At 34.2% G+C, this 22,551-nt stretch overlaps 3 protein-coding genes across 7 annotated transcripts in view; 2 read left to right on the forward strand and 1 right to left on the reverse strand.

Annotated features, from left to right (window-relative positions):
• Positions 1–11,078, reverse strand: part of LOC125668013 (nuclear transcription factor Y subunit gamma-like) — a 20,861-nt gene extending 9,783 nt beyond the window's left edge. Inside the window, exons 1-8 of one of the 4 annotated variants that reach the window (XM_048901743.2) lie at positions 10,886–11,078; positions 10,345–10,492; positions 6,992–7,063; positions 6,559–6,672; positions 6,238–6,333; positions 5,357–5,597; positions 5,161–5,225; positions 4,744–4,938 (exon numbers count right to left, since the gene is read on the reverse strand). In XM_048901743.2, the coding sequence (XP_048757700.1) occupies positions 4,744–4,938; positions 5,161–5,225; positions 5,357–5,597; positions 6,238–6,333; positions 6,559–6,672; positions 6,992–7,063; positions 10,345–10,473 (912 nt within the window). In that variant the 5' untranslated portion in view covers positions 10,474–10,492; positions 10,886–11,078. Of the gene's footprint in view, positions 1–4,743; positions 4,939–5,156; positions 5,226–5,356; positions 5,598–6,237; positions 6,334–6,558; positions 6,673–6,991; positions 7,064–10,344; positions 10,493–10,577; positions 10,850–10,885 lie in introns of those variants that run through there. The other 3 variants (XM_048901742.2, XM_056161998.1, XM_056161997.1) reach the window with 3 other exon arrangements.
• Positions 1–22,551, forward strand: part of LOC125670354 (solute carrier family 17 member 9-like) — a 960,148-nt gene that overhangs the window by 607,161 nt on the left and 330,436 nt on the right. The window lies entirely within an intron of this gene.
• On the forward strand, positions 11,030–22,179 carry LOC130054003 (mediator of RNA polymerase II transcription subunit 8-B-like). Its single transcript, XM_056162006.1, has 7 exons — positions 11,030–11,160; positions 14,377–14,495; positions 15,819–15,963; positions 16,249–16,389; positions 18,185–18,269; positions 21,284–21,454; positions 21,556–22,179. Exons 1-7 carry the CDS (start codon positions 11,155–11,157, stop codon positions 21,642–21,644), a joined length of 756 nt encoding a protein of 251 aa, XP_056017981.1. The 5' UTR covers positions 11,030–11,154; the 3' UTR covers positions 21,645–22,179.

A 22,551-nucleotide genomic window follows, 5' to 3' on the forward strand; every position in this document is an offset into this window, starting at 1 on the left:
TATTTTTCAAGATTTTTTCTATATTATACCATATTGTATGTCTGCATATAAAACTTTGGTCCCCTATTGTAGCCCCACTACTCGATGTCAGGAAGCTTTCATGTAAATTTCCACTTTTCTGACCCATTGGTTTTTGAGAAGAAGATTGTTAAAAAAATTTCCCCAATATATCTGAATGTAAAACTCTGATCCCCTATTGTGGCCCCACTCTACCCCCGAGAACCATGATTTGAACAAACTTGAATCTACTCTACATGTATATCAGGAAGCTTTCATGTAAATTTCCACCTTTCTGGCCAAGTGGTTCTTGAGAAGATTTTCCCATATATATATATATTCACATGTAAAAAAAAAAATTTGATCCCCTATTGTGACCCCATTCAACTTCCCGGGGGCCATGATTTTAACAATCTTGAATCTGCACTATGTCGGGAAGCTTTCATGTAAATTTCCAACTTTTCTGGCTCAGTGGTTCTAGAGAAGATTTTTAAATGATCCACTCTATTTTTGCAATTATCTCCCTTTTGAAGGTGGCCTGGCCCTTAATTTGAACAAACTTGAAAGCCCTTCAACCAAGGAAGCTTTGCGCCAAGTTTGGCTGATATAGTCCCAGTTGTTCTGGAGAAGTTAAAAATGTGAAAAGTTTAAAAGACAGATGGATGACAGTTGATCACAAAAGCTCATGAGCTTTCAGCTCAAGTGAGCTAAAATGGACTCATCTGTCCCTTGCACTTCATTATAATGTATTATTTACAGTGAAGAAAACAATTACATGTACATTTATGATGAAAAACAACTGTTCACTGTACTTCAGTGTAACCATATTTTACTGTAAAGGCATTGTAAGAATTTTCGGGGCAAGCAGTGGATATAAATGATTTGAAATTAGGTAGATAAAATGTGAACATCAGTTTCAAAGTTTTAATGTAATATATACACGTAAAAGCATACAAGAACTGCCATAGATCACATGATACATTTCTTCTTCTGTTACAAATCCTGAAGATGGGGTACAGTCAGACAGTCCTCTGACATCCACACCAGGTCTATTACAAGACATTCATGTTTTGTATTTGTTTGAATCTGGATTAGGACTCCCATCTGAGATATTGCCTGGGATATTTTCATTCCAAAACGAGGACCATGGACCCCCAATGTACACCTAAATCTAGCTGCAGAACTATTTTTTCAAAGAGCTACAGTTCTGCTGCTTACCTAAGTCATGAACATTTACCCTTATTACTGTAGGAGGAAACTTGTCCTGGACTGGGGATGAAACAGAAATCCCTGCATACTAGTCTGGTGCTCTAACCACTAAACTATCCAGGCTAATACATGTATAGATATCAATCACCAATTCTACTAAACAATGGCCACAATTTAAGCTAACATTCAATAGAGTTTTAAACAACTGGTAATAACTGCATATCTAATTCACAGCTGTAAACCAACAGGTAACTAGTAACTAGAACACAAACAAGTCAGAAAGGCCCCACAATGGTGCCCGACGGACAGACAGATGAAAATGTTTCAAGGAAACTTATGATATCATTGTGCTATAAAAAGTGTTGATGAATGGACAGATGGAAATCTGAAAATCAAAAAGGGTCTTCTTCTGCCTAATCATAATATTTTAAACATACACAATTTTCTAATGTAATCTCAAGTTATTCCATGTCGTAAAATGTGCTAATATCTAACTGATATCAAAATATTCCCATAAAAGTTCCATAACTCAATTACGACAAAGCGATAAATCTGAAAATTGAAATGGTTCTTCCTATTCCTAATCTGAGCATTATCTTTGAATCAAAAAATTAAATAAGAGGCCCAAGGGCCACATCGCTCACCTGAGTCATTTGGCTTATATTTAAAGATTTTCCCTATATATTTGTATGCAAAATTTTGATACCCCCCCCCCCCCCTTGTGACCCCATCCTCCCCTGGGGGCCTTGATTTTAACAAACTGAAATCTAAAATATGTCAGAAAGCTTTCATGTAAATATCAGCTTTTCTGGCTCAGTGGTTCTTGAGAAGAAAATTTTTAAGGATTTATCCTATATATTAGTATGTAAAACTTTGATCCCCTATTGTGGCCCCATCCAACCCCCCGGGGCCATGATTTCAACAAACTTGAATCTGCACTATATCAGGAAGCTTTCATGTAAATTTCAGCTTTTCTGGCCCAGTGGTTCTTGAGAAGAAGATTTTTTAATGACCCTACTCTATCTTTACCTCTTTTCTTGATTATCTCCCCTTGGAAGGTGGCCTGGCCCTTTATTTTAACAATTTAGAATTCCCTTAATTTACCTAAGGATGCTTTGTGCCAACTTTGGTTGAAATTGGCCCAGTGGGTTTTGAGAAGAAGTCAAAAATGTTAAAAGTTTACAGACGGACGGACAGACAGCCGGCCGGTCTACAGATGATCAGAAAAGCTCACTTGGGTTTCCAGCTCAGGTGAGCTAAAAAGGGTCTTCCTCTGCCTAATCAAAGTACAGTGGAAACAGCCTAATTGGACACCTGTGCAATCCATTTCACTAGGCATTCCAACTCTTATTTTCATTCTCAATTTGGTTTTACACTGTTTGTTCTGACACACTGTGTATTCCGACAAAAGTGTGTCTTCCAGTGCACGTTGAATTAAACAGCTTTCACTGTATTATGTATAAAAGTTATGTAAATCTCTCCGAGGACACTTAAGTTATCAAGTGCCATAGAAAGTGTTGATGGAGGGAAAGGTGTACAGAGTGATTACTATAGGACACCTGCCATACGGTGGGACCCAAATGACTGCATATCAAATTCAGAAGTTATTAACCAAACTATAGCCTTGTTCTTGCTTTGGCTATTGCAGACATGTCTCAGTTTCAACTATTTTCCATTTTATACCCAAAAAATAAAAATCATTCAGAGTTTTAATTGCAATGACTGACCTCAATTAAACGATAAAAAGTTATTGCCTAGACAAGAATTTTCCTGTCAATGACCTTATCTTGTTAACACAAGTCTTCTTCATAAACATACACTGTATCATATCAGATTTTCAAAAAGCAGTTGTAAATTTTTTTTATGTATCATAGGCAATTACTGCAATCTATGCTTTTTCAAGCTGTTTATAGGTTTACGTTTTAGCAGTGCTACACAAAATGTTATTAATGCCAACATCTGGAAATATTTAAGATGCAAATGTACAAAATATATATACTACTGTACATGTAGGTACATGTATTCATTAGACATACATTCAATGTGAACCTGTCTGTATATCAAGAATGATAACAGTCAAACAAAACTTCCTTCAGTTTTATTTGCTGGATAAAAGCAAACCTTTAACCTTTTCTTGTTACATGTAGTAATTTTGATGGGTTTTTTTCCCCAGTTTACCGTATATACTCACCTATAAGTCGGATTTTTGGGAGTCAATTTTTGGTCCAAAATTCTATGTCCGACTTATAGGCGTGTCCTAAGAAGATTAGTATTTTTCTGGGCAGCGTAATGTAGTGTTTTTTAAACAACTACGACGATTATCATGGACTACCACACAAATGATTATTGTTCACAAATATCTAGACATATCGTATTGTTTATCTATTTTAAAATTATGTATATATAAAGTACAAGTATTTACATATTTTTTATCTAGTTAAGTGTATATTATTTATTTTGAAAATTATTTACATGCCGGTAACTAATTCTTTCAATTTAACTAATCTATTGTTTATCGGTAAAATTGAATTACGAACCCGATTTAATATTGAAATATTCATATGTATATATACCGGCTGAAATATATTTCATAAAAGATTGAATATTGTTAACAGGTAATTTAGATCATCATTCTTGACTCTTAAAAACATGATTGTTGATACAATGAATTATACCAGAATCCCACAATAACAGTTTTCCTGAGGCACATGCCACTAAGTAAACTAAGTAAACACAGTGTCAGGTACTGGTAATTAGACCATAATTGCTTAGGTAAACATGTGATCATTGCCCATAATAGATCAAGGGTTGTGTTTAAACCCCAAACCCATATGGCTTGGATATTGAGCACCTCATAATTATTAATTTCTCAAAATATTTTTTGAAACATAGGTAAAAACACTAGAGCATTGACTTGAAACTGTCAACCAATTCTGACAAAAATTTGTACCAACTTACATGCGGGTCAATGGCAAATTCCTACAAAATAACCCTAAAAAATACAACCGACTTATAGGCAGACCGACTTCTGGGCGAGTATATACGGTATGTCAGCTTATGTGCAAGAAAGAATAATTGCTGTGTATGGAGTGCATTCTGGTCAAAGCTCTGATTGTTGTGACAGAAAACAATGCAATGTACAGTGCATGTATACATGGTCATGACTTTTTTTTTTATTGACTTAACAATCCTGTGTCATATTTTTGAAATTGTGTACTTTGTAATTCTTCTCAACCCTCCATTTTTGATATTTTAAGATTGACGTGCCTTTTTGGGTGCCTATCTTTAGGTACCCTTTGCATTTGTCTACTAGTATATTATGCCTGTGACTGAGAAACTCTGTCCCTTTTTGTAAGACTATTGTAACTGATGCAAATTAAATAGTTGAATCCCCTGCTGATGCAATGATAGAGTTTAAATAGTTCAATATATTTTTAGCATGTACAATTTCTCATTAATACTTAAGGCAGTTTGAAGAGTGTACAACCAGTGGACTAACTGGACAAATCAGTATTTCCTTGGGTAGTGTAAACTTACTGGAACATTCTGGACACCATTGGGAGTGATGACTTGTTGGTACACCTGGGTTTGTTGCTGGGGTTGCTGAATTTGAACTTGTTGCACCTGTGGCTGTACCTGTTGCTGAACCTGTGGCTGAACTTGTGGCTGACTTGTCTGTATTGCTTGCTGCTGTGGAGCTTGAATTTGAATCACCTGAGGTTGTTGTGCTACCTACAAAATGAATGCTAAAATGAATAACAAACTGATATTCAAATCTGTTCTCTTTCCTTATCTTTCAGTAAAATAAACTTATTTGTATGTGAATCTACTGTATATTTGACACTTTCCATAATGTGACTTTGCAATTTGAAATCCCTGCTCCTCTCTCCCTAAAAACATTTAAAGTGATTTTAAATGAAAATTTTGTCAGACAAACTTATGAAGATGACCTACCACAGAATTTTGAGCTGCTGAAGCAGCCTGATGAATCTGAAATGGCTGCTGAATTATTTGTCCTCCTGGAATAAACATAGAAAACACTCACACTTTAATGGCCATTAATAGTTACTGATAGTTCTCATTTCATAGACTGCACCAAAATATTCAAGGCTTTTTATCAGCAATCACAGGCAATTATTATGTAGTTTACCAGGTAGTTGTATTTGTGTTGCTTGAGATTGCTGTTGTGTTATTTGTGTCTGAACTGGTTGGGTCTGTTGCACTGTCTGTTGTGGGACTGTCTGCTGCTGCACTTGTTGTTGTTGCTGTTGTTGTTGCTGCTGCTGCTGTTGTTGTTGCTGCTGTTGTTGTTGCTGGGCCTGCTGATTGGCTAACTGGAGATAATATTGTATTTGATCTGGCAACATAGATGTGCTTCTTGTTGAATCATCCTGTTAATACATGACAATGATTGTTCAACAGTAAATACACAAGGATGAAAACATGTAAAATAAGGAAATACATTAAAGGGACTGATTCACGATTTTCCCCAAAAAAATCTTTTTCACTTTTAACGATCAAAATCTACTGCCTAATGTGTTCAAAAGATTTCACATAAAGATTAAGGTTATACATTATCACAGAAGCTCATTGTAGAGAGTTTATTGTTTGTTTTGTAAACAAAGATTGCGGTATCTTATTGTTCACGACATTTTCAAAAGAAATGTATATTGATCTAAGTTTATTATATCTTTCACATTTCAAACTTTTCGGGGATAAAAAGTGTCTTCTAAAAGTTAAAATTTGTGACTACGCAAAACTAAGATGCTTTAATTTACAAAATCAATATTTCACTTGCTTGTTTGTATACATAAAATGACTCGAGTCTTTGTTTACATAACACAGATTCAAGGCTAAAATATTGCTTTTATTCTTGTATTCAGAAGGTCAAAAGTTTGGCTGTCAACATTAAATAAGTTATATTTTTAATGTTTAACATCAAAATTGAAAAATATTTTTATTAAAAATCATGAACCAGTCCCTTTAAGATAAAAGTATTAAGTCATATAATGTATACATCTAAAACATTACTTGTCTTTTTGCAGGCTTGAGTTCATCTCTAGGAACTATGTCAATGAGAAAATCAAACTGGTCAAATTTGGTAATGGCCATGGCAATATCATTTCGCTGCAAAATAAATAATACTGTACATTAAGTGAGGCTGATAAAATAAAATCTGCATTTCAACAACACTTTTTCCCTTCAGTTTTCCAATATGATATTTACTACAGCAAGAGAATTATTGATCTTCAAATCAAGGAAGTGAAGAAATTTTCCATGCTCTAAATCATTGTATCAAACAACTGTAATTTTCATTTAATACTTTGTGCAATCTTTTATTTCAGCACATACCTGTAGAGTTCTCCTCTTGTTGTCTTCAGTGTGAATCCAGGCCCTGAGTGATAGCTCACTTATAAAGATCTCAGCAGCTTTAGCAAATAGCACTGGTGCTTCTGCACTGATCATCTACAACAGAAAATCTTATGACTCTGTATATACCGGTATATGTAATCTTTGATGAATGCATCTAATTTTGAAAAAAATAAAAATTGGAGCAGGAAATGTTTCCAGGAAATTTTTGAAAGGTAAAAGGTAAGTTATTATCTCTAATAAATTACTTAAATTGTACAACTTTTATCTAGAAACTCTTTTTAAAAAACCAGTTTCCTTTATAAACATATACTTTGTACACATAGACATCTGCCTTTGTGTATACTTTTCAATGGTGTGTAGGCAGTGTACATTTCGCACACTATACACTTATAGCTCTCAAATGTGTGCAAACCTTAACATCCTCATCAAGCTTCATTATCTTCTTAATTCTCGCTAGTGGCAACTCCTGTTGTTTAAAATCATCCTGAAAAAAAAATCAAAATACAACAATACTATTCAGTGATAATATATGAAATTATATCATATCTATATGTTATTTTTTCTTGTTTTGATACAAGAGAACTTCAAAATGTTTATCACTTCTCACTGGGGAAGATATATATATGATTATAGTAGAACAATTAGGATGCAATACAATGGCCTCACTATCAATAGAGAATTAAACTGAGATGGTTTTTGTTTAAGCATGGCATATTGCAAATACATAATATGTACAAAAAAATGTATGAGTATTGGACCCAAATGCAAATTTGTTTTCCCTTTTTGATCAACCCAGAAAAAAAATGCCCTGACTTGATAATGTTACTTCTATTTCTCATAACAGTCTTTAATTCTTAATTATGATACTTTCTAAGATTCTTTATTTGTTGTTTTCAGTTGGGTTTGGGGGGGGGGGGTGTCTTTTTTGTAATACTTGAAAAGCATGAAGTGTAAAAACAGTACACTCTACCTTAATACTTAGTAAAAGCAATTTGCTCACTAACTACCAATTTGTCAACTGACCAGTTTTGCCTGGAAAAATAAAGTAATTTTCCTAGTAATTCCACCTACCACCATGTTGGTGAAATTACTAAGACTTTCACAAAGAGGGCTTGAAACTGAAATATAGAATTTACAGAAAGTATGTATATGTATATCAGTCATAATTCTTTTCATAGTAGAATCCATAGTCATTGGAATGGTATTTGGTTTAAGAAATGGGCCAATAGTCAGCTCTTCCATAATGGTAGAACATTTTGCACACTGGTGCAAAGTGTACTAGTCTATGTTTATCAATTGCTAATATAATGTCAGAAGACAACACAGCACGATGAGCAAGGTAAAATTTATAGTATATGTCAGATGGATAATGTGTAGTTAATCATAATCAATTATCCAAGTCTAAACAACATAAATGTAGAAAATAGTTTATACTGAGAAACAGTCCTAAAAACAAAATTCAACCTAGTGATAATGCATCTTCAATATCATCAATGCAAGTTTGAGAATCAAGTCTGATTACAGTAAATGTATCAATCCTTACAGGTATCATGCATGTAACTTTCATCACTGTAGAATATAAAAGTGTTTATCAAAGTTCTTTGTCTCTTGAAATCAATCCCTGGTCCCAATTTTATCCATATCAACAAGTTTAAACTTAACTTTACTCTCAATTTCTCAACCTCCCTATCTTTAAAGATCTTCAAAGTAAAATCTAGGTCTCATTTCCTTAAGGAGAAATGCCATATTATCATAATATGGCTGACCTCCTTCAAAAACAAATGCAAATAAAATATCAGTAATATATTCCAGAGTACTGCTGATCTGTATATATTGAAGTCTCTGAGCTCTAGTCTGTAAGAGGGTTTTCCAAAGAAACAAAAATTCAAGGTGACTTTCTACTAAAACTACATGTTTTACTAAGTAAGATAAATTCAAAAGTTTTCCATTGCAAAATATCATTGTATATATATCCTGCATTTCCTTCCATAACAGTTTTCTCTGATGTGCTATTCCTCCTTAAATTTGACTTTTGATGACTATGTACTGGCAGTCATTCAGATGTATGTTAAATAGGGGCATGGAACATTTATCAGAGAAATCGAAATAGCTTAGTGTGGTGAATGTGCATCATGCAAAGTGAATGTTTATGCACGTGCACTGTGCAAGGTACAGCAGTTTATTTAGAATTTTTAATAACTGTTGTAATCAATAACTGAAACAATGTTTTAAAGATAAATAATTAATGACATGTCACAAAATTATGATTGAATGGTATATGTGCTTTTAAAAGCCATGGTGAAAGCAAGTCTGATGCATATTCAAACAGGTTTAATGATTGTGTAGAAAATATTGGCTAGATTTGATTGCTGACCCATATGGAGCACCAAATTAACATAAACTCAAATAATTGAAGATATCTTCAATTATTTAAAGATATCATCAATTCATTTGATGCGCGCAACAATTGAATTAGAGATATCTTCAAATAATTAATGATATCTTCAATTCTGAATTATTGCGTGCATTAATTGAATTGATGATAGCATTAATTCTTCAGCTGAATTGATGTGCGCTTTAATTGAATTAATGATCTCTTCAAATGAATTAATGATATCAACAATTGAATTGATGCGCGCTACAATTCAATTGAAGAGAGCAATAATTGATATAATGCGCGCATTAAATCAATTGATGAGAGCAATAATTGAATTGATGCGAGCATTTGATGAGAGCAATAATTGATTTAATGCGCACATTAATTCAATTATTGCTCTCTTCAATTGAATTAATGATATCTTTAATTCCTTTGGAGAGAGCAATAATTCTTTTAGAGAAAGCAACGATATAATTAAAGATATCTTCAATTCAACATATCCACAATTGAATTAATCATATCTTTAATTGAATTGTTGCTCTCTTTAAAAGAATTGATGCGCGCATTAATTCCTTATACAAAAGCACTGTAAATGAATTAAAGATATCTTCAATTGAATTAAAGAGATCATCAAATTATTTATACCGAGCTCTAAATTAATTATTGCGAGCAATATTTCTACTAAATTGCATCAATTGAATTGAAGAGAGCAATTATTGTATTAATGCGCGCATTAAATCAATTATTGCTCTCATTAATTCAATTGATGCGCACATTAATTCAATTGATGCGTGCATTAATTCAATTGATGAGAGCAATAATTGAATTGAAGCGCGCATTAATTCATTTGATGAGAGCAATAATTGATTTAATGCGCGCATTAATTCAATTAAAGAGAGCAATAATAGAATTGATGATATCTTCAAACAATTGAAGATATCTTCAATTATTTGAGTTTATGTTAATTTGGCACTCCATAGACCCATTTGAAGCTTTATTGCACTGGTTGTCATCTATTCAGATAAATAGAATCATTCCATCATCAAGTTAAATTTATGAACCCTAAACTGTAGAAGGAATTACAATTTAACAATTTTGAATTCCAAAGAAGGGATCAGCCTTTTTTCCCCCCATTAGGCCCATATTCAGACTAAAGATTAACTTAAACATTCCAAACTTTCTATATATATGCGAGATATGCCATATCAAAAGATTAGAAAATGTAAAGCTGAAAAAGAAATATCATCCATATAAATAATATATTTCTGTAGAAAAAAAATTATCTGATCGACAGAGTGTTTGACACAATATACATTATGTCAAGATACTGTCAGTGAATATACAGTTCTAAGCATATTACACATGCAAAAATATTTTATGTGAACAACCTGTTTCAAGGCTCTAATGTTGCCGATGGTCTTCGGCCAGAACTGCTGCAGCATCATATTTGCCTCACCACTTATAGTCACCCCTCCTGTGGGAGAGGATCCACCTGGGGTGTAATTTGGATCAGACATTCTTCAAATCCAGGTTATCCTACCAAAAAAAAAAATTATATTTTTTTGGAAAAGGTAAATTAGAAGGAACATTTCAACAATACAAAAATATTTTCAATATTTACCATAACAAAACAGCATTCAATTTCGAAAAATTTGTTATATATAGGCCTAAAATCTGCGTGTGTAGCATTTTTACATGGCGACGACAAGATAAGTTCGAATGTTGGTATCAATATTCTAACAATATTTATACTGGAAATATTTTATATTGCAATTTTTATATATCAAATCGTGACACTTTATTGTTTGTAATATGCGACACAGTAAAACTACTGGCTGGCTGTCCACAAAATGCGATTGATTGTGGCAATTGGACCAATAATTTGGTCAGAATTTACATACCCAATCAACACATGAACCAATGACCTACCCACCAATGAGAGTGAAGAACAATCCAGTCCAAATGCAGGTGCGCGAATACAAGAAAAGTAGTTAGTACAACTACAATTAAAGATAACTGATACGTATGAACAAGTTTCCCAAATAAGTATTCAGTAAATTAGCACAAAATACACAATTATTTTTTGTTTCCTTCTTTATGGGAAGAAAAATATGGCGGATTCTGATTGGAGAAAAACTGCGCATGTGTGACATGAAATAAACACTAAAGCACCGCTTCCGGTTAATGATACGGGGAAAATGCAGGTATGAAATCGTAGGCCTATATACTTATATTGTAATTGATATGCCTACTGAAGATTAATTAACTTAGGAGATGACATGGTCCTTGTAATTATGGAGAAAATACGCGTTACCACAATTTACCATCTATCTAAAATTTATCGATATGGCAGACAAACCTGCTGTAAATTTAATTTCTGTGGAAACGAGTAGGGGGTTATTTATATTCGGTCTTTCCTATAGGATAGGAAAGACCAAATATAAATAACCCCCTACTCGTTTCTACAGAAATTACTGTAAATTGTAATTCCAATGCCATTTGTAGATTAGTAGCAGTAATCATTATCATTACAGTACCATGGATAATGAACCCATTTTTCAATCACAAATAATATTGTAATGTAATGCATTACTTTCATAAAAATGTAAATATTGACTTTTCAATTATGCTTTAATATTTACAAAGATTCTTGGCCAACCCTGCAACTAGTTCGAAATAGCTGACGTTTTCCTGGCTTTTTTATGATTTTGATATTTACCGTCAGTGATTTAGATTAGAATGCAAGTTGATAGGACAGAGGGACTAATTGATATAAAAATTATAGTCCATTTTAGCCTAACTCCATGAAAACTTCAGCCCCTAAATAAATATGAAGCAATGCTGCAAAAAAAACTTTAAGATCCCTTCAATAATTGTTAACTTATATTGAGACGTCACCAGTTGTAAGTGAAGTACCACGCTCAGAGCTGTAGTAATGAGGGTTCTTTAATGTGCAACAATGCCTGCTGTGACACAGGACGTCATTGTTAAAGGTCATATCCAAAAGACCCGTAATTCTCACTTTTAAATACCTAGCGTTTGGCAAAGGGGCAATCATTACCTATGTTTACATCTAAGGTTTTACACAGCCATGACACGAGCAGAGTTGAACTCCTGGTTATGAAGCATTGAGCTACCGCGACTGGAAAATCCGATGTTCAATAGGATTTGTTGCCCATCATCAAGCCAGACTCTTCGGCGAAGCCATTTTTCTTCAAAACTAGTTTCTCGCAGATTGCTGCTACACAAACAAGAGAAGCAAGATCAGCAGAGTACCAGTTGATTATATTTTTTCTCAAAGTAATTTCGATTCGACGGAAGTTTTTCGAAAACCAATCAAAATCTTCTTTACAAATGATCGACTGAGTACCTTTATTATGACGAACCAAGGCAGATCGCAGTTAATTTCCCTTGGGTGGTAAACACTTAAAAATGATCGGCCATACTGACTGAAAAATGAAAATTTCATAGGTACATTTTAATCGGCCATTTTCAGTATTTCTCGGCCATTTTGACGATGGCCAACGCCAATCTGAATCACTGTTTACTGTGCCAGTAAAACTGAAATATCTGACGTTTTAAGATTATGATATTTACTGTGCCAGGAAAACGTCAGCTTTTCCTGGCACGGTAAATTTCAAAATCATAAAAAAAGCCAGGAACACATCAGCTATTTCGGACTTCCCAGCAACATGACATCTGCTCAAGTGGAAAGAATGTTGCTGGTGTAGCAGGGTCTGCTTAGCCAAGAATCCTATTAAAGCGTAATTGAAAAGTCATTACTGACATTTGTTTTAAGCATTACAGGCAGAGTTCTCAGGTCAGAACTGTTCTCTGACTGACAGTATATTTGAAAGTCTTGTGTCACAAAATGTAACTCTGATGTGTAAAATGACATGAACATGTGATTTTTATATTCACAATCTGTCTTTAAAGTTAATTTACAAATAAAATGTGTGTTCCTAAATTTAATTTTTATTATTTTCATAATGTAATGTGTATTGTAATTCATTACTTTAATCAAAACTAATTATAATTTTAATGTAATTTCAAAATGAAGGCAATCATGGTATATGTAATGGAAGGGTTCCAATATATGCATTAGGCCATTCCAAGTTTTTTTTCTACGTTTAGCATCCATGGACCGATTGGTTTTAAGGTATACAAATTAAAAAACGCGCATTCACCAGAAAAAAATCATGTTACATATTACAATGCTACATGTATTTGCACTCTATGTCTAATTTTTTATGGAGATCAAAATCCTAAAAAAAAAAACACTAGAGTATACTTTGTGACTTTCTCAACTGGCTAACTATCTCTCTCTCTCTTGTCTGCACATGATGTTATATGTCATTATAATAGATGTCTACATCTTTTAAATAGATATTTGGCAAGTACTGGGTAGGGGCAGTAGTGTGAAAACTTGGTAAAATATGCACAGTTCATGTAGTTGGGTGATAGTATATTGTTTAACGTCGTGCTCAAAAAAATTTCACATGTATGAAAACGTCACCATTGCCAGTGAAGAGTTGCAAAATTTAGGCCTATGCTTGATGCTTACGGACTTTGAGCAAGGGAGGATCTTTATCGTGTCACACCTGCTATAACATTGGGCCTCTGTTTTTGTGGTCTCATCTGAACAAACACCTCCAAGTCTGTAGATGCGGTTACAGAGGAATATAGAAAACATATTCCCTCACTTATGGCAAGGTCTAATAGTCTGCATTTTCTCTTTGATATGTTATATATAACAAAGCTTAGAGCAAGATTACAATGACAAAACAAAATACAACAATAAGATACACATTCAACTTCAGTTAGAAAAAAGTTCATTGATTGATCATGATCAAAAGTTGTTTAGGGAGAAAATACTCAATTGCTGATAAGGATTTTATAATTACACTAAAATGTTGTGTTTTTTCTACTGATTTGTGGGTTGTTGTTTTTTTCTATAGAAAGATAGGATTTTGACTCTAGGGTAGATGCTAAACATAGAAAAAACTTGGAATGGCCTTATATTTCACAGTAATTGACCCCAGGTCTGATGTCATTTATGTTATACCTTCATTTAACAATTTTTCGAGATGGTCTACTGATAATTTAGCCATTTTGACTTATGCAGGAAAAGTATAAAATATATAATATGTATGGTAATGACCTTACTTTGATTTACCTGTAAATTGTAAAATCATTGAGAGGAAAAATTAAAATCCATTGGACTCAAAACTCATGATCTTCAGATTGGCATTCTAACATGCTTAAATCCACAGAGATGACCAGATAGTTAAGTAGCAGTATTTAAACATGTTTCAAATTCCGTGATCGTAAATATATTGCTGATGTTTATCTATGCATTTTTTTAAAAAATAGTCTTTATGAAGTCTTGTGATAATATGTTGTTCTACTTTATGTTCTAGAAAGAAGAGAAGCAACTTGAGCATACGGTGGAATCTCTTATTCAGAGAGTTCAAGACATAAAGAATTCCATTGCTAATTTTCTTCTGAAGTTGGAAAATGAGTACAACACCCTGCATTGGTACTGATTACTATAATATATACTCTGTCAAATTAATGACTGTATAGTATGCATGTATTTTGAATGTTTACATTGTTATATCGAATACTTCATCTGTGTATGGCAGAGTAGCGATGAAGAATCTGGTCCACTGCAATACATGTATTTGAACTGACATTTTAGTTCTTTCAATCTTGGGACACCCAGAAATGTTAATTCTCACTTGGAGGTTCTGTATTGAAAATCTGTTTCCCGAATACTGATTAATTTCTTATTCCAGCTTCTCCATTGTCAACTTCCCGAATACTGATTAATTTCTTATTTCAGCTTCTCCATTGTCAACTTCCCATATTTATGTAGCAATATTCCATTATCACCTGCATATGGTGTTTATATCTCTCAACTGAATCAGTATGCAAAAGCTTGTTCTGCATATGATTAGTTTTTAAATTGAGGCTACTGACAAACAAGTTGATGTTACAGGGGTTTCTACAATCTTGTTTAGAGTCAACAATTCGCAAATGTTATGGTTGTTTTAATGATCCAATTTGCCAATACAGCCTATCATTGGGTCAAAGGTTGTCTGATGTGTATACCAACTGTTGGGCTGTTCTTGGCACACTAATTTTGACTTCGGATTACTCTGTTTACCTGATCAAGATATAGGGCTCACGGCGGGTGTGACCGGTCGACAGGATGCTTACTCCTCCTAGGCACCTGATCCCACCTCTGGTTTATCCAGGGGTCAGTGTTACCTCAACTCTATTTCCTTATAGGAGTTATGGGATTGATCACTGTTTATTAATATCTTCACCTTTCATCAGTCACGTGATTGATTTATGAAATTTCAGACCAGATGAGTGTCTTGCTCACTTCGACTACAATTTGATTTAAGTCAGACTTCTTTGATCCACTCCATAAACTCTTGTGGAGCAGATTTAAGAAGATTTACTTCCAACTGTTTTAACTTTTGGCCTTTCAAACATGTATGCATTCCTTGCTTTTGGTTTGTGTCATTTAGATTATTGTGAGGATATCAGTCCAGATTTCACTGTAGATTGTTGTGAGGATATTGGTCCAGATTTTGGAAACACTGAATTTTAATGATATGATTAGTATTTGATCTGTTCTAAGACAGTACTCTATTTTTTTCTTCCAAAAAAAAATTAATAAATAACAAACCAGATTTCTCTCGGATATATATGGACAATTCCTTATTCATTGTTTAGCATGGCATTATAATTCTTTCTTTAAATCATAGCTTGTTAACATAGCATCTCACTTATTATCTGTTTATATTTAACGTTAAGTGTGGGAATCTAATGTCATCATTTTAAACTTTAGGCCAACAGTGCTTGACAACTTTGCCCTTTTATCTGGGCAGTTGAACACGCTTGGGAAACTTCTTAGAAATGAAAAAGTGCCACCTTTACGGAATTCCATCCTTCTTCCAATTGCTTTATCAGGTGATAGAGATCCAGAGTTGGAGGTAAGCAAATGTATCTGTGTACAGAGGTTATACAGTTATGTAATTAAGATTTATTTGTGAATGTAATAAAATTCTAAGAATATTACACATGTATTGTCATATACCTGCACATGATTTTTAACCTTTATTTTGTGCCCAGTGGCATTACATGTATAATGATATATTTAATTAGATATTATACATAGAAAGCTGTTCCTGATGTCAACTGTAAAATATTTAAGAAGAAAAAATTACCTTAAAAGTTTATGCAAATCATTGTACATTTAATTTATTTTTGATTGATAGAAAATTACAGAGAGAAGAGTGATTGCTTTCAATGCAGATGTTGTGCCCCATTATCTCAGGACAAAGCCAGAACCAGAGGTGGAAGAGCGCCTACAGCCAGTATTGACCAGGGCATCCACATTGACCACAGAAATGGCTCAGGCATGTCATACGAAATGCTTTTTCTATTATAAAATTCTTGTCAGTTTTTCACAGTAAAATGTATTTTTTGCAATGTTTCATATTACTTTTTAATAATAGTATTATTTAGATATTATACATACAGGATAAAAAGCTTTAGCAAATTTTCTTCTTACAAACCACAAATTAGCCAAAAATATACAACTTCCCAAGGGGGGGGGGTGGTGCAAAATTGGGTCATAAAATTTGAAGATTGGAATATATAAGAAAGAATATCTTTAAATCTTGTTTTCAAGAACCATGCCTTTAATTTGTCAAGTAAATAAGAAAGTTTTCTCATTTTGTGTAAATGTTTGTTTAAACCATGACCTTTAAAGCTGTATGACACAATGTTCATGTATTATTTTTGATGCTGATCTTTTGGGAAAATATGCACCGAAACTCCATCTGCTTGTCTTTTACTACAATCTGCCACAACGCACATCCGTCCTTTATTTTTGCTAGCCATTTCGATGTTATAATCACAACCGAGCTCTACCAATTTTGCATCGAGAATGGTGCCAATGATGTAAGTTTGCATCACTTCCGGTAGAGCCCGTTATCGTAAATGTGGATTAGCAATATTTTGATATTTCATGCAATAACTCGCATATTAAAAAACACTGAGTGCTCAGACATGGGTTTTTTTTTCTGTTCTTTATTATATAAACAATATTTAAAGAAGCACTTTGAAAACAGCATCACAGACACTTTAAAGCAGATTAATTACTTTAAAGTTATGAACTTTCCCTTAATTAAATGAAACATCTGCATATAAAAGAAAACAGTGAGAATATTATTTAGAAAGCAAATATAGTGTGGTACATATATAAATCATCCGGAAAACCTTGGGCCTTTCACCCAAAGCATGGTGTATTCGGTGAAAGGCCCAAGGTGTTCCAGATAACGCATGAATTATACAGTGTTAGACGTCTAAAAATAGCCCCATGTGCGTCAGGGGAATCCCAACATGATGTATTAACTCAGATGCAACTGTCTAGTTTTAAGGCTGAAAGAGTGTAAAACAACGAATTACTAAGAGGTATTTGCTATTTTTATTTCTATTAAACTTATGGCATGGTACTGTTATAACAAAATACACAGCTTTACACAGATAAGACCACCGATGATCTGAAAGTTTGAACTGGTCAAGTGACTGTCACTTGAAATGGCAGAGTGACGCGCTTGTTTGTAAACACCAATTTAGAATTAAATAATTTTGGTTAAAATAAGTGAAATAATGTATGACATGTCATACAGCCTCATAACTAAATACGTGCGATGATTTAATGGCGTTTTTACAAGATGGAAAAAAAATGTTGTAATTCAGACCATACAGCTTTAAAGCCCTCTTGGGGTCATGGATGGGGTTGCAAATTTGCTATATTTATAACAAAATTTTTACAATCTTCTAAAAAAAATTGGAAGTCTAAGCTTTGTCAAATTCTTGTTTAGTGTAAAGTCAAGTTTGTTAAGTTTTACTCAGGAATAATCCGATATAGGATTTTTATTCTCATAAGAGCCACAAGTCGCAGACTTTTAATATGCAAGCACCCATAGTTGTGTAGATTTAAATTTGTCAACACCGTGATCCTGAAACCAGGATTGGTCAACGCTATAGAGGTTTCAGGTGACTCAGGGTAGTGGTTTGACTCATGGGCCTCTTGTTATTTTCATAGAATATGATGAACCACGAGATACTTAGGAGTGTTGGATGTAGAGGCTTTAGTATACTAATAAGCACTGGAACTGATGATATTACATATTTATTTTATAGAAGCAGATCAATGCCATGAATAAGATGACCAGTAACATTGTAGACATTATAAAGTCGCATCAGGAAACCATGGAGAAGGAAGCAAGTGAGTTGATACGAGTTTGATAATTTCCATATTAACCTCCCATTACAAATGTGCAGAGAGCTATGGCTGTTAAAATATATTCTTTAAATACTTACCACAAAGCTTGAAATCACCTTTTGTTTACACACATAATCCTATAATCATGAAGTTAATGTCACAGTAACCCGAACTACAGATAAAAATTTATGCCCCCACCAAAAAATGACTGAGTCATATATTGTTACCCCTTTCCATTTGTCTATTCTTCTGTCATTCTGTGATAGCTGCAGTTTTCCGCACCATCTTTTGCTGTCCAAGAATGACTTGTGTGTGTAGTTGTATATTGAAGACAGTGCTTTTTATACATAAGAATTACTACCTTGTTCAGGCAGTTCCCCTTACCAAAATTTCCAAAGGAGATTAAAGTTTCATTTCAACTTAAAAAACAGCATCTTGAAAAGGAAAATATTGAGCAATAACGGGATGTTTTTGTCTATTAATCAAGGATTTTTATATTCAAATTTGTGTGGGGGGGGGGGATACTGGAATCAGGTTGTCCGTCCGTCCGTCTGTAGACGCAATGGTTTCCGGGCTCTAAAGCGTTATCCTTTCCACCTACAGTCACCATATCATACATTTGGACTACCCATGGAATGAAGATGTTCCCTATCGAATTTGGGGTTCAAAGGTCAAGCACACTGGACACCAAAGTAGCAATATGGTTTCCGCGCTCTAAAGCATTATCCTTTCCACCTACAGTCACCATATCATACATATGGACTACCCATGGGACAAAGATGTTCCTTATCGAATTTGGGGTTCAAAGGTCAAGCACACTGGACACCAAAGTAGCAATATGGTTTCCGCGCTCTAAAGCATTATCCTTTCCACCTACAGTCACCATATCATACATATGGACTACCCATGGGACAAAGATGTTCCTTATCGAATTTGGGGTTCAAAGGTCAAGCACACTGGACACCAAAGTAGCAATATGGTTTCCGCACTCTAAAGCATTATCCTTTCCACCTACAGTCACCATATCATACATATGGACTACCCATGGACAAAGATGTTCCTTATCGAATTTGGGGTTCAAAGGTCAAACGCACTGGACATAAAAGTAGCAATATGGTTTGCCCTTTCTTTTTTACTCTCAGGAAAGGTAATGTATACCTATTAACAACACCCTTTGTGAGATTGGGGTAAGCTGGGGGGGGGTGTATTCTTAGTGAGCATTGCTCACAGTACCTCTTGTTAAAACTTTTTTATGCCCCCCTTTGAAAAAGAGGGGGCATATTGTTTTGCACCTGTCGGTCGGTCGGTATGTCGGTCGGTCTGTAGACCATGTGTTGTCCGCTCAATATCTTGAGAACCATTCACTTGATGATAATGATATTTCATATGTGGGTTAGTTATGAGTAGAAGAGGATCCCTATTGTTTTTCAGGTCAAAAGGTCAAGGGTCAAGGGTCAGTCTACTCTGGACATAGGAATATAATGTCCACTCAATATCTTGAGAACCCTTTGTTTGAAAGACATCAAACTTGGCACACTGGTACATCCTAAGGAGTAGATGACCCCTATTGATTTTGAGGTCATATGGTCAAGGGTCACACTAGACAGGAATATACTGTCCGTTCAATATTTTGAGAACCCTTCGCTTGACAGACATCAAACTTGGTACGCCAGTACATCTTCAGGAGAAAATTACCCCTATTGATTTTCAGATCACATGGTCAAAGGTCAAGGGTCAAACTGGACATTGGAATATACTGTCTGCTCCATATCTTGAGAACCCTTTGCTTGACAGACATTAAACTTGGTACACTGGTACATCTTCAGGAGAAGATGACACCTATTGATTTTGAGGTCGCGTGGTCAAAGGTCAAGGGTTAAACTGTACATGGGAATATACTGTCCGCTCAATATGTTGAGAACCCTTTGCTTGACAGATATCAAACTTGGTACACTGGTACATCTTCAGGAGAAGATGACTACTAATTATTTTAAGGTCACATGGTCAAAAGTCAAGGGTCAAATTGGACATAGGAATATACTGTCCGTTCAATATCTTGAGAACCCTTTGCTTGACAGACATCAAACTTGGTACACTGGTACATCTTCAGGAGTTGATGACCCCTATTGATTTTTAGGTCACATGGTCAATCCACTCTTGACATAGGAAGATATTGTCTGCTCAATATTTTGAATTGATGATACTACTCTCAATTAAATGATGTGTGTGTGTATAACCCTTTTCAATTTTGCACCATGGGGGGCATATGTGTTTTACAAACATCTTTTGTTTAATGTTGACTTTATGATGTGCATCCCATGTTGCACAATAAATTCAAAACATGTGAAAAGGTTGCAAAACAAAGCTATATACACACAAAAGATTAAAATTCTAACGCAAGTGCTTTCATTTTAAAATCCTCAGGTGTTACATTTTAAATTAGTGTTAAAATAGCCTGACGTCATAAAGGCGTTTTGACATTTCACGTATGTAACAATGTCATAAACAAATGAAGGGAAAAGGTTTTTTTTCATTAAGCATATTACATATAGATTATAAGAGGAAACAATTATACAGTAAGTTAATTAGAGCAAGTTTTGAAATCTGAATGAAGTGTCTTTATTTTTCTTGTCGGGATATAGTATTTTCTTTGTAAAGTTTATAAAACGGAAACACACTGAATTGTCCATGGCCACACACATCTAAATGTTCGTCAAGTTTGATTTTTCTATGTTCAGGTATTGAAATGTGTTGTTCATGAACTCGTATATGAGTTTGCCTAGTAGTCCCCGTTTCATGGATATAATGTTTTCCACATCCAGCTCACATTATCTCACAAATTAAATTTTTGGTGGAACACATCTGTCTGAATTCACCGTAAATTCGTTGTTGTTAAACTGGAACAAATTTCCTTCCCATAAATATGGACACATCAATCGTCACATTTGGTAACCGGGAAAAATTTAATGTGCCTCTTGTTTTGAGTAAATGGTAAACCTATTTATTTGATATTATAGATCAGAAATCATCCCTCTCCCAGACCTCCTCACAGGCAGATACAAACACACTACTGTCTGCTGTGTTAACGGGTAAAGGCTTCAAGTCAACCAGTATGCGACGAGCAGATATTTCACAGCAACAGAACAGCATGCAGGCTCAGCAACAGGCAGCACAACAGAAAGCGCAAGGTGCACAGTTAACGGATATCCATTAGTTTATACTGTAAAACAGTGTTGCTGTTTATGTAAAGTGTAATGACATTTCTTCATGCTTATTTTCTTGTTGTCAGGAAACAGCGTAGGAAAAGTCCCCAGTTCTATAAAGACAAACATCAAGCAAGGCTCAAGTAGTCACCCATACCAGCGAAACTTAAATTAACTGGGCAAGTTTAAAAGGAGCCAGAAAATTGTGACTGAACAATGTGATGATGCTGTTGTTGATGTCTGTCAAGAAGTGGAGACTCGCGTGAACAGATTAGATGGACACTTTGCTGAATTTGGTGAATGAAATGCAATCCTCATTTAGCAATCACAGAAAGCTCAAAAAATATAAGCCAAAGAGATGTCTTTTTGGTAATACTTATTAATAACAAAATAGTGCACATTGCATTGAGTGTTGTGTGCTATTTGAGAGGTCTGTATTTTAATTGTGTAAAATGCTAATACATGATTGGGATTTGTAGAAGGAAGTAATTGCGCATATAAAGATTCAACAGTGTTAATTTTTACTAAACTTCCTCATAAATAGACTAATCCAATTTTGTTGAGGTGGCATGCAGTGCAAATCCTTTGTTTTAAAAACAGGATTTTTTCCATTGCAGAAATGCATATTTATGAAATTAATGTCATAATAGGGGAGATCTGTTCTTGTCGATATGTTGCACAAAACTACAAAATAAACATTTTGACAAGTCCATTTTGTTTATTCAATGATTATCAAATGATAGAAACCTGTTTGATTTAGATGTCATGTATTGTTCGTCTGTGATTATTTAAAAAAAATTATTTTTCCTGGCAGTTCTGCAGTATAAACTTCTACCAAACTTTGCACAATCCATTTTTGAGAGAAGAACTGTCAATTAATTTTAAATAAGGACCCAGCAATGTTAAGAAAATGTACTTGAGGCAAAGTATTGATACCTTACTTCTTTTTCTTTTTTTTCTCAATATTCCAACGTCTACTCTATTCATTTAAGAGCAATATGCTAGATATTCTTTATATTTTACATAATACTCATGGAAGTGTTGTAAGTCTCTGACTCGCATTCCAAGGGGGGGGGGGACAT

This window comes from Ostrea edulis, chromosome 4 (assembly GCF_947568905.1).
Source record: "Ostrea edulis chromosome 4, xbOstEdul1.1, whole genome shotgun sequence".
Lineage (NCBI taxonomy): Eukaryota > Metazoa > Mollusca > Bivalvia > Ostreida > Ostreidae > Ostrea > Ostrea edulis.